This window comes from Pogona vitticeps, chromosome 1 (genome assembly GCF_051106095.1).
Source record: "Pogona vitticeps strain Pit_001003342236 chromosome 1, PviZW2.1, whole genome shotgun sequence".
Lineage (NCBI taxonomy): Eukaryota > Metazoa > Chordata > Lepidosauria > Squamata > Agamidae > Pogona > Pogona vitticeps.
This window is the reverse complement of record NC_135783.1, coordinates 321,653,166-321,671,170: the sequence shown is the minus strand read 5'-3', so window position 1 is coordinate 321,671,170 and position 18,005 is coordinate 321,653,166. Positions and strand designations below refer to the sequence as shown.

Genomic DNA, 18,005 nt, shown 5'->3' with positions numbered 1-18,005 from the left:
GGCAAAGAACAAAGAAGGTAGAAAGAAATTGGATTGCTTCACTGAACACTTGCAACAATCCTGCCATTTTTGTGCTGCATACACAGAGTTCACTATTTCCATTTCTTCCTTGTAATATATACCATATTTTTCCATGCATAAGACACTACTTTTTCCTAAAATCATTACACTAAAAATTGAGGGGTGTCTTATACACGGAAGTAAGTTGAGAACAAAATGGCCCATACCTTGCCTCTGTAAACAGGCTTTCTTCACTCACGAGGCTTAGCTTCCTACAGTCAGCACACTTAGCTTCCTCTAATCACGAGCCTTATGGAACTGGCATCAGCTGATGCTGAACAAACCAAATGGAACACACTGAGTAGAGCCTGTAGGCTCAGATTCAACAGGGACCTGTAATGTGCGACGTTCTGAGCCCAGAGGCTGAATACTCAAAGCTTAATTTTTGGGTTAGAAAAGTGGGGTGTGTATCTTATAAACAAAAAAATACAGTATTTCTAAAATATTTAATGCAAGTTGCCCTGTAAGCTTTTTGGGTTGAAGAGTGGCATGTCAAGTATCAATGAAATAATTAACTGCCCAGATTACTGTGGTATGTGTGCTTGCGTATGTGCACTGTCAGTCTTGAATCTAAATGGTGTCTCTTTTTAATTTTTTAGAGGACTAGATTAATCTGTAAAATTCTGCTTTTAATTATGACTGACTGAATCTGTTCCTCTATCTTCCCTAGATGTTGATAGGACTTGCTGGCTACCTGAGTGGCTATAATGGCACATTTCCTTTCCAGAAGCCAGGGGACAAATATGAACAACACAATTACATAGGAATGAGAGGGGTAAGATTATGGGATATTTAGTAAACCACCAGGGTCTTATCTGTGGGGAACAATGTTGAGTTAACTCCAAAATTTGCCTCCTGTGTATGGAAACCTGCCTTCTGTCTGCAAAAGAGTTTTGATCTAGATGGAAGTCTGCCAGATGGAAGAGAGAAGGAAAAATAAAAAAATGTTTTCTACCATCATCTAGAATAGCTGCTATGGGAGGCGGGTGGCCTTATCTTAAATCTTAAGAGGCCTTCCTCTTAAGATTTCAGAGAAAAGAAAATATTGACAAAAATCACATCTCCCATAACTCAGCAGGAGAGTTATGAGGGGAGCCCCACTTGAGAGCTGCTACTGGTGATGGAAGCAAGTCCTTGACCCAGTGTCTCTTTAGATGTAAAGAGTAATATATTCTGTAGGGCCATTATGCTTGTAAAGAGATGAGAATGTCCTTTTGCACTTTCCCACTGGCTTATGAAAGTGATAGCTGTAGTTATGCTGCAGTAAAAAGGGAACATGCTTTCCTATGAAGATGTTCTCAGTCAGCAAACACTCTCTCTTTCACATATACTTGGAGATACTGCCACCAGCAATTATGATCTGCAAACAGATGGACTACCTCAGTATTTGAAGAAAATTGAACTGAGAATGAAAATTCCTTGTCAGAAGGCCTGAATAAGATGGCAGAGGGGAAGGAAGAAAAGTCAGACAATAAGTTGTGGCTAAACCTGGAACTGTGGAGGGTTTGGGTACAAATTGTCTTCAATGAGGTCTTGAGAAAAAAAGGAAAATATATAAGTGGATCTCTTCTTTATTCTATTGAAAAATGTGGCTTGTGCTATGGGATGCTTGTATCTTCTTGCCTGAGTTTCTTTCTGTTGGTTTAGCAGAAAGGAGGTATAAGTGAGGATTGTTGGGATGGGATGAATCAAATATGTGGCTTTTGTCAATTTTCTCTGGCTCTTGTGAAAGCAAATGCTGTCATCAGACAAACACTGTGCGTTTTCACCCATTTCTTCAGAATACACATCAGACTGGATTGAGTATTGCATAATGTATCTTGTATATTATAAGAGCTGTGTTACGGAGGACCCTAATATAATTGTACAGAAAACACATATTATCATTGCCTTGTGAAAATTGTTTTTCCTTTCTTTTTTAGTTCTGTGCATTCCTGGGTTCATGCCTAGTCCCCATCTGTTACCTCACAGTGCTGGAGCTGTCCAAATCACTCCCTGCAGCAGTGCTCACAGCTGCCATTTTGATTTTTGGTAGGTATCTTCTTCATGCTGTTTTACCAGGTTCTGCTACTGGGAAGGGAAGATCACCAAAGGAGCCCAGCTCCAGGGCTGATTAGCTGCTCATGACCTTTCCTGCTATGGTAGGCTGTATGTGTTAGATAGATTTGGATATTTTTGTTCAGATCTTGTATTGGTGCTAGGATTGAACCCTCACTACTTATATATGTGTTGCCCATACTTTTCTGTCTTGTGGGTCTTTTCAGTGGTGGCAACATCATTGTAGAATACCCTTACTGAAAAGTCACTTGAACCTACATTGCTATCTTCTCTGCTGCAGACAGGAACCAGGTTGTTCAGTTTTGAAAACATTTCAAACAATTCAAACATTCCTGCTTGCCTTTCTTTTATATTCTAAAATTTAGCACCAAGAATAGCCTTCAAAAAGCATTTTAATATTTTCTCCTTGTGGACGGAATCATTTTAGTGTGTTAGAATAATAGAATCTTAGAATAAAAGAGTTGGAAGGGGCCTATAAGACCATTGAGTCCATCTCCCTGCTCAATACAGGAATTCAAATCAAATCATATCCGACTGATGGTTGTCTAATTTTCTCTTGTATGTCCCCAGTGTTGGAGTGCCCATGGCCTCCTGAGGTGATTGGTACCATTGTTGTACTGCTTTAACAGTTAGGAAGTTTTTCCTGATATTCAACCAAAATCTGGCTTCCTGTAACTTGAGCCTATTTTTACATGTCCTGCACTCTGGAATGATTGAGAACAGATCCTGTCACTCCTCTGTATGATAATTTTGCAAGTAGTTGAAGAGTGCTGTCATATCTTCTTCAGTCTTCTTTTCTCAAAGCAAATATGCCCAGTTCTTTCAGTCTTTCCTCATAAGCCTTAGCTTCCAGTCCACTGATCAGCCTTGTTGATTTCCTCTAAACTTGTTCCAGTTTGTCTTCTTAAAGTGTTGTTTCTGCTATTCAGTAACCTGATTCTTGCAGGGTAGATTTGATTTAAATCACAATTTAAATTAAAATTTTGATTTTTTAAATTATTTACATTTTTTAAAAATTATTTTTCCAAATAATTTTTTTCCCAAAATAAATGTTTTTTAATTTTTTTTTCAAGTTGTGTTTTAAATCATTGTGATTTTTATGCACCCTGGATGCTTGGTTAGGTATTGAAAAGATAAGGTTGATATTTTGGGAACCATGGTTCATTTGCCCTTGTCTTATTTTCCAGACACAGGGTTCATCACTCTTTCTCAATATATTCTGCTTGATCCTATTCTGATGTTCTTCCTTATGGGAGCCGTACTCAGTATGGTCAAGTATAATTCCTGTGCAAACAGGTAAGATGGCAGTTAATTGATTTTTTTCATGATTTGAGCATAATGGCCTTTAAATCCTGTGTGGGAAATTAATTTTATATTTACCCGTTTATGTTCAGAAATTTTACTCCACTAAGATGGCTCAAATCAGCCCTCAGGGCAGGTTACAGGATATGGTAAAACAATGAAATCTGTTTCTAAAACCGAAGCATTCAAAATGCAAAATAACCAGAAAGGTAACAAGGTAAATGTGCCAGAACACATAAGCAAACTCATAACATGGCATTGTTTAAATTTGCAATACCATGCTAAAAAAAACGCAGAGATTAGCTACTGATAAGACTGAGTAGTAAACTTTCAGTTTCACTCCTCTTGTAAAGCTGTTCCTGTGTTGCATTATTTATTTAAAATATCATTACCTCACCTTTCTCCTTAAAAAGGACCAGCGTGGCTTAGATTATTAAAATAGAATAATTAAAAGCTAGAAACAGAAAGTGTACAAATACTTCAAAAGGAATCAAAGAGATATCACACTTAAATGGTGAACAAGTGTGTGATGATGCGGTCTGTGAAAATTTGTAGCCATCTCTGCTCCTCACATGGCATGCTGTGGGCCTTCTGGGACTAGTTGTCTAGGCCTGCCATAAACTTTTGCTCCCCACATGCCCCATCAAACAACTGGAAGGGCTGTTCTAGAATCCAGTATTCTTTCTTGGAGAGTCACTGGTACTCTAACAGCTTAGTTTAAATTGGTAACATTTCATTTCACTTGTGGCTAATAGAGTCATTAGAGCATGGTCTTTGATGAAAGAACACATGGGTATAAAATGTCCACTACCTTTGACTTTTACTCCTAAAGCTGTGTTCAAAAAATTCTGTTTTCAACAAGACATTTTAAAATGTTTTGCAGGTCCTTTTCTGCCCCCTGGTGGTTCTGGTTGTGTCTGACTGGAATAAATCTTGCGGGTGCAATGGGTGTGAAATTTGTTGGGCTTTTTGTAGTCCTCTTGGTTGGAATGAACACAATCTGTGATCTTTGGGAGTTGCTGGGAGACCTCAGCCTCTCGATGGTGAGTGCCTAAAAGTCTGCTTTTATGGGGAGAAAAAGCTATGAAAGCATTGCAGCTGCTTCTTTCAGTGGTCGTCGTATTGAAACCAGATGCTGACTGTGGCAGAGGACAGTCTTTAACCTGTACGTATTTCAGACTTGCCTGTTCAATATGTAAAGTTTCCATCTGTATTGCATATGAAATGGGAGTGAACATTTTTTCAAGGAGAATGTTGTTTCCTGGGTCGTTTTCATTTCATGTTGCACTGCTCAGCTGCATCTAGCATTGCTTTTGAGTAGCTTGAGGTTAAGCATATGCCATGGATTTCTGCAGACAGCTTCTTTTTTAAATGAGCAAATGCCACTGAATAGAAGCATTCTTTTGCTGCATCGGATCACCTGTGATATTGGGAATGCTGCAGTTGTTTTGACCTTCAGTACAGCCGTACAGTTCATAGGCTACAGATTGGATTTGGTCTCCCGATGCATCATGGGCAGTTATTAATTCTAAGCTGTGCCTGAAGGATTTTGCAGCCTCTGCAGACTGAACTGCTTTTCTGAAGATGAAGATGACTGCAATTCATTTTTTTCACAAAGAAGATTCCGCCCCCACCCCAGACTTCAAATAACTTGTCAGGGTAGCTGATGGTTTTAAGAAGGGGCTTAAAACTATTTCCAGCTAGTATTTAGGAGACATCAAATATGAGACATGCTGACCTTGGCAATAGATGTTAAATCTGCTCCTCATTAACAACAATGAATAGGATTTTGCAGCCAGCCAACATGCTGTTTTTTCAAGCCTGTCTGAGGAGTGCTATTGGTCTCTTCTATAGATGACTTCTTAGGCTGTTTGAAGTGTCAAAATCCAATTTCTTCCACCTAATGTTTCTGCTCCTTATATGTTTAATATATATGGCTTTCTTCTCTCTGTGATTTGTTTTTCTTGATTAAAGTAAGTATAGTACAAAGATGTAAAGTTCCAGTGTCTGAAAAGGGCTGCTTCTGATGTCAGGTCAGTTAATTGCATTTGAAATAGAGCAAATCCATCTTCCTTAGGCCTTTTGCTTGCAGATGGCTGTGAAGTAATTCTAGCTACATTGCTGACCCTGGAGTTACTGGAATATTAGAATATGTCGAGAAATGTATTAATTGGTGAAATAATTAACTATTTGCCATTTCTTCACCACTAATAATGATGAAACATGATGATTTTGGTAAACCACAGGAAAATGAAACTGTGAATATCAGTTCCACAGATATGGGGGTCCTACTGTACCTGCTTTGATCTGACCCCTTTGGTTTATTATTATAATTATAATTATAATTATAATTATAATTATAGTTGTTGTTGTTGTTGTTATTGTTGTTATTTATTTATTTATTTATTTATTTATTTATTTATTTATTTATTTATTTATTTATTTATTTATTTATTTATTTATTTATTTTATATGCCGCCCACACTACCCAAAGGTCTCTGGGCAGCTTACAACATTTAAAATACAATAAAATTTAGAACAATTAAAATACAATTAAAATATATATAAAAATTGCCATCGGACATACAGCTAACGTTATTTCAATTAAAAGCCTTCTGGAATCATACATTCATCTTAAATAGAATCACTTGGAAATATACTCTGTTTCCATGAAGTTATACTTTCACAAACTTTGAGGTTGAGTGTGTGCTTCAAGGGCACACCCTCAGAAATGAGTCCATTGTATTTGTTGTATTTCCCATGGCTTACGACCAGGAAAATGTGCATAGGATTTTGGCCTGACAGCACAATTGCATACTGTACATGTTTGCTCAAACATAACAGTGCAAGCCTCAGTGTGTCCACATGGAGGTGACTTGTTCTGAATTTAGTGGGGTTCACTTTCAGGCTTCAGGTTTAATGTGCATGGAATTGCAGGCCAGTTCCCTCTTTCTTCAGTGACACTCCCTTGAGGGGTGATTTAGAATTGCAGCCTAAATGAATTAAATTATTTGGCACTTGGTTGATGAACAGTGCAGCTATTTATTAACACAGGTAAGATGAACATAATTTTACTGATTCAGAAAAACGTTGCTGTTGTGGTCAAATTGTTTTTAATTTTAAAAAATCTCTTTTTGTAATACAGTGGTGCCTCGCTTAACGAGCGCACCATTTAACGACGAATCCGCATAGTGACACGTTTTTTGCGATCGCTAATGCGATCGCATTGCGATGTTTTACAAACAGCTGATCAGTGGTTCCAAAATGGCCACCAGGTCAACAAAATGGCCGCCCACAGCATTTTTGCACCCTGCCCTTGCTTACCGGGCGGCGAAAATGGCGGCCAGATGGAGGATTCCTCGCATAGCGGTGAGTTTTTCCCCAATAGGAACGCATTAAACGGAGTTTAATGCGTTCCTATGGGTCCCCGCCCCGCATAGCGACGAATCCGGATAGCGACATTAATCCTGGAACGGATTGACATCGCTATGCAGGGCACCACTGTATTGTATTCTGTCCTGATACTATTGTAAGTTAGTTACAATATGAATTACAACAGAAAGATATCATATGAATAAAAGGGCAATTAGGCTTCAGAAGGAAGTTGTTTCTGTGTCTGCTTTGTTTTTACCCTTGTTTGATATCACTTAAATATGTAGGTAGTGCCTACATATTTTGTGAGCTTGCTTGGTGGTTGTGCAGTGGGTGTGCTTGTCAAGGACGTACGTACCTTGATTTTTAGAAATACTGCTTAAAAGGTGCTGCAACTGTTCTGCATTGTTTGCTGCAGGTCACTCTTGGGAAACACTTTCTGGCTCGTGTACTCTGCCTCATTATGCTGCCACTTGCCCTGTACACAGCCCTGTTTGCTGTTCATTTCACAGTCTTAAATAGAAGGTATTTCTTCCCTTTTCCTTCTTAAGAATGTGCATTTGGGTAAATCTTCCTGTCTTGGTTTATCACGACTGCCATATTGGGTCAATTCAGGAGTCATGCAAAACATGCTTAATTACAGTTTAGTGCAATGTCTGTGTTGGTGAATTATGATTGGCAGTTGGCCAGCAAACCAGAATTACCAACCAAGATTTGAAGTACTTGCAATTTATTTTTACTGGATGCGTCATATGTCATATGACAGATCATCTTTACAGCTATTACTTCACCCCTGGAAAAGTCTAGAAGGACCAACAGCTGTGAACAATAGCATGTTTTGCTGTCATAGCTGCATTGAGCCATAATTTCCCCCAGTATCTTTTACATCAAGCAGAAAGTGGCTACAGGAATATTGTTTCTTGTGGCTGTTTCTGTCTTTGTATACATAGACCTCAGTACAGTATCTGAGTTACTGAATAGGTCCATGAATTTCTGCAGACTACTGGACAGGATCCAGAGATGAACTTTGGCTAGTGGGAACGGGGGTATGACCACTCTCTGCACTTCAGACTACCTGTGTATGCTGAAAAGAGCTCTAAAGCTTTGCATGAGAGGGGAAGGAGATAAACTTTCCTTAGTAGCTGCCAGCACAACCAGTTTAACACCATAGCTTCACATGTGATTGTTTTCTCATCATTGATCAAAGCTGTTTAGTTGACACTTGTGGTAGGTGTCAGGTGTGAGTGTATCATAGCATAGGTGTTCAGTTTTGCTCACTTGGAACAGTTAATTGTCTTTTAAAAATAAATGATAAAAACAAGAATAAAATTTGGTTCTGTATTATTATACAGTATTCCACAGTTTTCCAATATTTCAAATGATGTTACTAGTAACGGCTCTTGGTTTTGAAATTTACCAGTCAATTTTCTTTCACACAGCACTGCCTGCCTAAAAGGTTGCTACCAACAAATGTCAATATGCACCAATCTTCTTATGTAATCAGTAATCTTTTTTATTGCTTTAACCAGCCTGTTGTGCCAAGAGTAAGCTGTTTAGTATGTTAGTGGGATGGGGGCCTTTCATACTTAGGTACTAATTAAGCAAAAGTCAGCTGCCAAGATAGAACTGCATGCATCTGTATAAGATAGTTTGTAGGAATATTAGAGCAAAAATCTGGAGCCTGTCACACTGGTAGCAGGCTTTTGCCAGGGCTCTTTACTTGTATTTTATATGAGCAGGATTGATCACTTAGGTGATGCAAACCCAGGGGCTGCTAAAAGTTGCTTGTGCGGCAGTCAAACTCTCCAGATCCTTATAGACATCTAAGGAAATTGAGAACATCCTTCCTGTGTGCAAATAAACCAGTGCCAGTATATTTCCTTCTTATTAAATTATATATTTAAATCCTTGTCCATTTCTCTTCATGCATTCCTAATTTGCATATGATTTGTTCTTTCTTAGTGGGCCTGGTGATGGCTTTTTCAGCTCTGGATTTCAATCCCGCCTGATTGGTAACAACCTTCATAACGTATCTGTTCCAGAGCGTGAGTATCTAGACTCCTTTGGAAACAAAAGCTCTAGCAAGTGCTGTCAACAGAACCCAGTGTCAAATCAAAGAACAGCTGAGGAGTTAGAAGCTAAAACAAGTGCAAAGCTCCAACTTTGAGGCTGTTCAGTGTGTTTGGAATAGTGACATGAGCTGTTTCAGAATTTTTCTTTAGATGTTGAACTTTCTTACTCATTGGATTAGGGGATTAGGATTGGGTAGTGCAGAAGTGTGAAGGGAGTGTGTAATAAGACTTCCTGTATTTATTTTGCATAACATTGAGAAGATGTCGGTGTGGGAGTGGTTGCCCAGATGGTGCAAGAAATTGCTGTGTTTAGATTATGTGCTTCTGTATTAGGTTAAAATGAATTCCAATGCAAAGCACCATCCAGAAGAAGTCCTAAACTTTACAGTACAGTACTAGGAAATGAAACCATTCAGTATACAAATGTACAGTGGTGCCCCGCTGGATGATTACCTTGCAAAATGACAAATCTGCATGATGATGAGTTTTTGCGATCGCTAAAGTGCTTCACAAAACAGTGTTTCCTATGGGCGATTTTTGCTATACGATGTTTTGGTCCGTGCTTCGCAAAATGGTTTTTTTTTGGGGGGGGGGGACTGATTTTCGTAAGACGACAATTTTGACAGCTAGGTCCTCGACTCGCAAAACGGGTATTTTTGGGACCGATTTTCGCAAGACAGCTATTTTAACAGCTGATTGGCGCTTCGCAAAACAGTTTCTCTATGGACAATTTTTGCAAAATGACAACGATTTGTCCCCATTGGAATGCATTAAACAGATTTCAATGCATTCCAATGGGGAACCGCAGTTTGCAAGACCATGTTTTCACAAGACAGTGATTTTCGCTGAACAAATTAACATTTTCTTGCGGGTATCCACTGTATTTGGCTGAAATTGAGTAGCAATGATCTTCTGGACTCCTCTCAATTTACCTTTTAGGGATGCAGAGAGAGGCAGAGGAAAAGGGCATGCTCTTCTGAAGCTATTATGTTACTTGAGCTCCCCTTAGTGTCTTGTCATTCAGAAGATTCTGAAGGCGTATTTAGTTATTTAACTGGAGTCAGCTAGAAGCTCTCATTTCATAGCACAAATAAGTTTTTTGTTTGCTGAATGAATAGGGAGCATTCCTGAACCTTGACAGCAGAGCTGGGAGGGTGGAGAGGCAGTGGTGCTTGGAGCAGCCGCCTCTTGTAGTGGTATCTCCTGCATTTCAGCCTGCAAATTGAGGGTGTGAATGTCAGAATGTTTCTTCTGTAGTTACCTTGTTCTTTCTCACAGGAGGAAGGATAAGGAAAACAACTAAAAAGGATATGAAACATGTGATTTGAAATCTGCAGAAATCAACAGAAATATTCAAGGGCAGGTGCAGTGTGTGGGTTTCTGGTGTTTTTTCCAAGAAAAGTTGGCCATGTACATTCAAACACATGCTGGTATTATTTCACCTAGTAAGTGGGGAGGCGTGTATTTTGAAAATTCTGTTACCACTGAAATGGACTATTATGGAATGCACTTTACTATCTAGCTCTTCTGTGGATCTTATCCTCATTTTAAAAATTCAAGCTGACTCTCTTAGAAGCAGCAGTTAATGTATCTGCTGAGATTTTTCTTCCCAACAGATTTATCAAGGCCTGTAAGTGACATTACAGTTAGCTTTACACGAAACATTTTGGAGTAGTGGAAGGGAGTTCCAGAAGTACTGGATCAGCAATTATATGATGATCCTATGTATAGCAGTTTTACATCACACTGCAAGCTCAGTCATGAGGAAAACTAACCGCCTCATATGTATGTGGAGTTGTCTTCATAGGAGTGCTTGCTTAACACAGGTGCTAGTATGTAGATTATTCCTCAGGCTGAAGTGCCATGGAACTGTGTGGTGTGGCCTCATAAAGTAAACTGTTTCAAACTATTCTTCTCTTCCATTAGACTTGGCCTATGGCTCTGTGGTAACAGTGAAAAACCTTCGTATGGCAGGTGGCTATCTTCACTCGCATTGGCATCTGTATCCCGAGGGAGTTGGGGCACGGCAGCAGCAGGTGAGTGAACTCTCAGAATGGCATGTTTTGTTCAAGCTGGAGGTATAGAAGCTCTCTCTGTGTTAGGTTTTTTTCAGACACAAGAGTGCCATACAAAAACACCCTTAGAATATTGGTAAACCAGCCCTGTCTGAGTCCTGGGCAGTTTGAATTGCCAGACCTCCTTCAGTAGGAACAATTGTAGTTCTGCATTGCTGCAATGGATATGCAGTATGGTGTAGTGGATAGAGTAACGGACTACGGCTTAGGAAGCCTGGGTTTGAATCTTGTTCAGTCATGGAAGCTCACAGGGGAAGTGGAACTGGTAAAGCCACTCTTTAAATTGGCAACTTATCTTGAAAGCCTTGTTAGGTTCCAAATTGATGACACACAACAGCAACATCATTGCTCCATTACTTTCTCGTTGCTGTGAATATTTGGAGTGCCTTTGCAGCATGAAAGGTGATGTAATGTTTTAAGAGGAGTATTAATACTGCCAATAGCTACTAGTAATAATAGCCATGTATAGCCTCCAGAATTGCACGACAGTTGTGAAGCACAAGTGGGAAGGTGCTATTCTCGTCATTTCTAACTTGTGTGCATCCCAGAAACACCTAGCTGGCCACTGTGGGAAGTAAGATACTGTACTACAGACCTGTGATCTGATGCCGCCAGGCATTTCTTAACACCTTCTGCTTATCTACAATGTTGGTGAATCTCACACAATCATAAGATTACAAGCCTTCAAGGAAAGGGGCTTTCTTGTTTATTAGTGGTCTCAGGCTCAAAGACTTGTAGGTTCGGGGGCACAGGCCAGCATAGTAGCTCTTGGGAATAGGCAATAAACACACCTCTTTGTCTAGGACTTGGCAGTGCAGATTTCTGGTTCTTCTATGTGGCCTCCGTGAATCACACTTATGGGTTCTGTAGTGCACATCTGCGAAGTCTTGGAACATTCTAGAGCTTAAAAGAAAGACTGTGTGCATCTGGTTTTGGAGCCAGAGACTGGGAGCTCAGTTCCCATTGTGCCTTCTGCGAATAGAGATAGCCTGTGTTGACAAACTACACAGTCTCAGGGAAAGGGAATGGTAAATCACTTGTCCCAAAAGTTATGTTGCAATTTATAGATGATGCATGTCAGTGTGTGTACCTTCTGATTTTATACTAGGAAAAATATAAATGATTAAAAAGAAACTTTATGTAAATTAGTGATTTTTTTTATATTTGCTGCTTAATGTAAGAAGTGTTACTGAATTGTCACTTTTGAGGTGAAAATGACATAGACAAGATCAATGATACATCTAGGTTATGCATTTATTGGCTGACGTTGATGCAAGATACTTGTAGCAGTACAGTTTTTCTTGTCAATTATGAAAACCATATTTTATGTAAAAGAGGCAGAGCAACTGTGCTGCATTTTGTCACAATATGCTTCAGTTTAATTTGGGGGTGGGGTAAGGACTGCAGACCAGGTTCCTTCGAAAGTGCACCAGAATGCAGTTGTTAGTGGATGCACAGTGTGTGACTTGTTGATGAGTAGATATAACCATGCTTCAAGGGATGAAATCCAGTGATTTCTGTGTGTTCCTAGGTCACTGCATACTTACACAAAGACTTGAATAACTTGTGGATTATAAAGAGGCACAATGTGAATGCAGGTAAACAAATGGATTATGTAACTCATTTGTCCTTTCTTCAAAAAAAAAAGGGTTCTCTTTTCCAAGAATTTGTAGGTTCTTTTCTATGTGTATAATGTTACCCTTATTTTTATTTTTATTTTTTGTATTTAAATATGTCCTTTCTTCCAAGAAACTAAAGATGGCAGACACGGCACTCCTTTTCATATTCTGTATTACGAGCTATGCTTGTATCCTCTGTATGAGTGTCCAGTTTTGAAGTCAGCATAGTGAAGGGTCTGGAATGCAAACCTTAAGAGAAGCAGCTAAAAGAGCTAGGTATGTTTAGCCTGGAAATGAGAAGATTCAGCTGAGATAGGATGACAATGTTAATGTATCTGAAAGAGTGTCATGCAGGAGATAAAGCCTAGTATTTATTGGCTGTTCTAGAGGATAATGGTAGAACTAGTAAGTAGAAATTGCAGATTTCAGTTAAATAATAGAAGTCACTTCCTAATGGTAAGAGGGGTTCAATACTGAGCTTTAGAGTGGTAAATTCCCCATTGTAGACAGTGGAACATCTTTCAGTGATGTTTTCATTGTATACTGCATTGCAGATCATAGTCTGAGCACTGTGGTTTGCAATACCGTAAGACCCCCCATATACATGGTTTCACTTATCCATGGTCTGAAAATATTTAAAATATTAAAAGAAAAGAAAATCCAGAAAATACTATTTTCACATGTATTACCAGAACAGCCAGAGACTGTGCTATGAATACTTGTTAGTGAAGAATATATAGCATGGTCTCTGTCACCATAACCAAACCCCAGAAGATATGGGGATGCTACTCTATGTGACTTCTAATAGATTCAGATGGTGGTTAGATTTATTAGAGTCTTGGACTGGGAATTGTGAGATCCTTTGTAAGTGTGAAATCTGGCAACTAATATTGGGTCGGTCATTTTTTCCTGGCTCAGCCTATCTCACTGGATTTTTATGAGGATGAATGGGGAGGCAGAGAATAATTTATTTTGCCTTGAGCTCATTGGAGAAAAGGCAGAATATAAATGTAACCAATCAATACATAAAATACAGTTGAAGTCGGTATAGTAGACCCTGTTCCCATATAACCAGGTGTTTGGCAAGTGGGATATTCTCTTTCTATCCTCCCAGTTTTGTTTACTTACACAGCAGAAGCTTAAAGAGGATTGTGGACCTTTTGCAGAATGCAGTAGTAACGCTTGTGATCTTACATGTGTTTCATGAGTTGAAATCGCTGAGATCTGTTGGGGAAGCCCTCCTCTGTATCCCACCATTGAAAACAATTCATTATATGGCGACATGGTGGAGAGCTTTTTCTGCCTTATCACCCCAACTGTAGAATGCCCTTCCCTCAGAGGCTTGATTGGCACTGACACTGGCATCATTTCAGTTGATGGTCATGGCCTGTGCAGATTTTCGTACAGTGGTTTTAATGTTTTAATTTTCTAATTTAAATTGTGTGATTTTAATTTTTTAAAATTATCATGTGTTTTACAGTTGTTTTATATAGCTATGTAACCCACCCTCAGATCCTGTGATATAGGGTGGTCTATACGTAAATGTTTTAAATAAAGAAATGTTGGGGGTCAGATCCATGAGCAATCATTTGTAGAATATAGACTAACTCTTTAAGAGAACGGTGTGAATGGGCATTGTAAATAGGTGCTGTTTTCTGCAAGACCCAACTGGGAGGAATTGGTCTGCTTTGTATAGTGGGTCTGATACTATGTTGCTATTGACTGGTAGTCTTTTTAGTTATTTTTTGGGCGGAAACCATTTTACCATAAGTTGCTCAGTAAAGGCGGACTTCGAAAACAAGTGAAATTTCCAAAAGAGGAGACAAACCTTTAATTTCAAGAGAAAAAAAATCCTTCTTTTACTTTCCATCTCAAGTAAACATTACAACATAATCCTATTCACTGCCCCATTCTCTGTGTGGTGCATCCCTTGTAGTGTGGAAAAGCTGAAATGAAACCCTTGCTTTGATAGTATCCATATTTACAAGCATTTGTAGTATAATCCTATCTACAATTACTTGTCCATCCCAGTAGATCTATATTTGGGGAAAAGATCAGTTCCCCAAATGTTGTTGTGTCTAATGGCTTTAATCTTAGGGAAGTGGAGGTTTTTCCTCTTTAATTAGTAAAAAAAGTGGATCTTACCACTCCTGTTTACTTGTGGTAGAAGTTAAGGTTAAAAAATGTTCATCAGTTTGATCGTGCTTTGAGTGAGGTAGGCATTGATCGGTGACCTGAATTTCCTTGCCTTTGGGCAACCACAATTTTGAACAAAAATTCAACCACAACCTTTTGCTTAAAATCGAAAGGTTATTTTACTCTCCTGGGATATCATAATAAAACTTCCCTAAATGTACTTAGTATCAGTCTTCTCTGTCTTCCTTACTTATTGTTCTGTGTCCTCTTCTGTTTCACCAGATTATTCTGACCCATCTTTCCCTGTGGAGTTTGTGAAGCATGGAGATGTTATCCGTCTGGAGCACAAAGAGTAAGGGAATGGGATGAGTGTTGAAAATGTCCTTGTTTTTGTAAGAATCAACAATTCTAACTGAACATGGCAGCAAATGGACTGCACCCCCTCTCAGCCATGACGTTCCTGGGTTTGAAGTGGAAAGTAACCACCAGGGTGTTTAGTAATCCTGTAGCTGTGCTCAGTTGAATGTGTCAGATCTTTTCTGTAAGCATGGGAAGATCATGAGTAGAGCGCGATGAAATGTAGCATTTGTCTCTCTTTTCTATTACAGTTTTGGAGTGCTTGAAAAGGGCTAATGGAGATCCATAACTGGATCTAGTGCTGGTTTTCAGAGTGCCACATGACTCCAGTTTTATTGTTGACCAATTCCCATTTGACAAAGCTTCTGTACAGTGGTGCCTCACTTAACGATTGCCCCGCATTACAACGAATCCGCTTTGCGACAATCTTTTTGCGATCACAATTGCGATCATAAAACAATGGTCTAAATGGGGGAATTTCGCTTTGTGATAATCGGTTCCCTGCTTCGGGAACTGATTCTTTGCAAACGATGTTTTTAAGCAGCTGATTGGCGGCTTCAAAATGGCCACTGGCTTTCAAAATGGCCCCCTGCTGTTTTCTAGGAACAGATTCCTTGCTATACAGGCAGCGAAAATGGCCGCCGTATGGAGGATCTTCGCTGGAAGGTGAGTTTTTACCCCATTAGAACGCATTGAACAGGTTTCAATGCGTTTCAATGGGGTTTTTAGTTTCGCTTTATGATGTTTTCGCTTAACGGTGATTTTCCTGGAACGGATTATCGTCGTTAAGCAAGGCACCACTGTATATGGCAACCATATGGAACTGTGCTAAGTTATTTTACACTGTCTCAAGTATAAATTCAAATGGTAAATGAAATCTTACCTTATTTTAGGACATCTAGAAACCTGCACAGTCATCACCATGAAGCCCCTTTGACTCGAAAGCATCTTCAGGTCACAGGATATGGCATAGTAAGTGAACAAATATAACCTTTGATTCTGTGTGCTGCTTAGAATATGTTCCTGTAGCAAAAGCTGCCCCCCCCATTTATTTCTTTTTGAGCTGGACAGTAGTTTTTCCATCACCACCAGTATTGTTCATGTTGTGAAGATGTATTAGAATGCTGTATTTCTTGGTGATTCCCCCCTGCCGTTCCCCTGGTCTGTTTATCTCTTAGAATGGAACTGGAGACTCCAATGATTTCTGGCGAATTGAGGTTGTGGGAAGAAAACTTGGAAATCGCATCAAAGTCCTACGCAGTCAAATCCGTCTGATTCATGTGGCTACGGGCTGCATTTTGGGCTCAACTGGAAAAACACTACCAAAGTGGTGAGTATGTGAATGTTACTTCTCGTCATATTCTAAGGGCTTAAAGAGACGGAACTGTGACCTCCAACTGGAGGAAGAACTCTCCCACTTGGCTCCCGGCTGTACATGTGCAAGCATGTATTTGAGGCTACCTTGTGTCACAGTTAGAGATCTGCTAATAAAAATCTTTTACTTTAGCAAGACTGTCTAGGCTAGACACCAGTGAGCAAAGGTTCATACTCTAGGTCAGTGGCTCCCAACTTTGGGTAAACTCAAGTGTTCTTGGACTGCAATTCCCAGAAGCCTTCACCACCAGCTGTGCTGGCCGGGGTTTTTGGGAGTTGCAGTCCCAAAACACCTGGGTTATCCAAAGTTGGAAACCACTGCTCTAGGGAAAGTATTACTGCCACCATGTGATCAGGTCACTGTTGATCCACTGTTGTAGCAAACACTTCTCTAGTTGCAAGTATAGCCGAGGAAAAGCCACATACGATGTCTTCCCTTGATTTTATTCTGATGCATTTCTATGTCACCAGATTTCTTTATCTGTATCCCTTCTTGATGCCTCACAGGAAATGGGCAAAAGAATAAACAGTCAAAGGGAAAATAGGTACAATAATGGCTGGTTTTCACCTTCATGTATTCACTGATACATCACAAAATCATGAACAGTTTGCAATTTCTTCCTTATTCCATGCACTTAGAGGCTTGAGTTCCTCCTCCACTATTAATTGTGTATGTTATTATTATTAATAGTATGAGCTATTAATTATATGTATACATAATTATATATACATAATTATATATACATAATTATATTTTGTCTTCAGTGTGGAAGAGATTGCCACTCTCGAATTGGCCTCTTCAGCCACACTAGACGCTGTTCCAAGTCCTCCATACAGAGCACGACACCATAGTCTTTCAAGACTGAAGGATGCCTAACTAACATAATTATAATATCTATATTAATTTTCATTGGCCCATATCTGTCCACCTGTTTCTTGTTCACTATAGTTTTGTTCAGTATAATACTATATTTTTTTAAAAAAAGGAGTGAAGCAAAGTAGTCATTTGAGCATTTAGTTATGAACCCCTGTATTCTTTAATTTCATCCTCTACTTTGTGCTGTTAGGAATTTATTTATTCAAAAGTATGTTAGTATTGGCTTTACTCCTAAGATACATTGAGCTTAAAGTACAGTCAATAAATAAAGAAATAAATAATAATTTTTTTCCTGCCATCTGCAGTCAATTGTGTTTACCCTCCCCAAAGGGTTAGGGGGTCTTTCTGATCAATGTGGGGTTGTGAGGGCTGTAACGGGGAGCTTTGCTTTCTTGATCTTCCTGAAGTCAGCTTCTCTTGGGACTCGAGCCATTGTCTTTTACATCTTGTGCAAGAAAGAAGCCTCTGCTTTCTGAGAAGAGATGACTTTACCCCATTAAAATGCCTTTTTGTGCAAATATGGCAGGGGAATCACAAATTTCTTGGCTATTATAAAAAGGGCTCACAGCATGAAAAAGTTTGGGAACCACTGGTTTATAGTACTTCTTAATCATTCTTTTCATGAGGTATTTGTTTTTAAAAATGCCTTGCAGTTGTCCATACTTGAAAGCCTTGTAATACTAGGTAATTCTTTCTTTTAAGT

At 39.2% G+C, this 18,005-nt stretch overlaps 1 protein-coding gene across 1 annotated transcript in view; it reads left to right on the top strand.

Moving 5' to 3' along the window:
• Window positions 1–18,005, top strand: part of POMT2 (protein O-mannosyltransferase 2) — a 38,175-nt gene that overhangs the window by 4,748 nt on the left and 15,422 nt on the right. Inside the window, exons 3-13 of the mRNA XM_020794366.3 lie at window positions 731–835; window positions 1,983–2,091; window positions 3,306–3,414; window positions 4,304–4,463; window positions 7,211–7,317; window positions 8,755–8,837; window positions 10,791–10,900; window positions 12,471–12,537; window positions 14,977–15,046; window positions 15,945–16,023; window positions 16,230–16,381. Coding sequence (XP_020650025.3) covers window positions 731–835; window positions 1,983–2,091; window positions 3,306–3,414; window positions 4,304–4,463; window positions 7,211–7,317; window positions 8,755–8,837; window positions 10,791–10,900; window positions 12,471–12,537; window positions 14,977–15,046; window positions 15,945–16,023; window positions 16,230–16,381 — 1,151 coding nt within the window. The remainder of the gene's footprint in view (window positions 1–730; window positions 836–1,982; window positions 2,092–3,305; window positions 3,415–4,303; window positions 4,464–7,210; window positions 7,318–8,754; window positions 8,838–10,790; window positions 10,901–12,470; window positions 12,538–14,976; window positions 15,047–15,944; window positions 16,024–16,229; window positions 16,382–18,005) is intronic.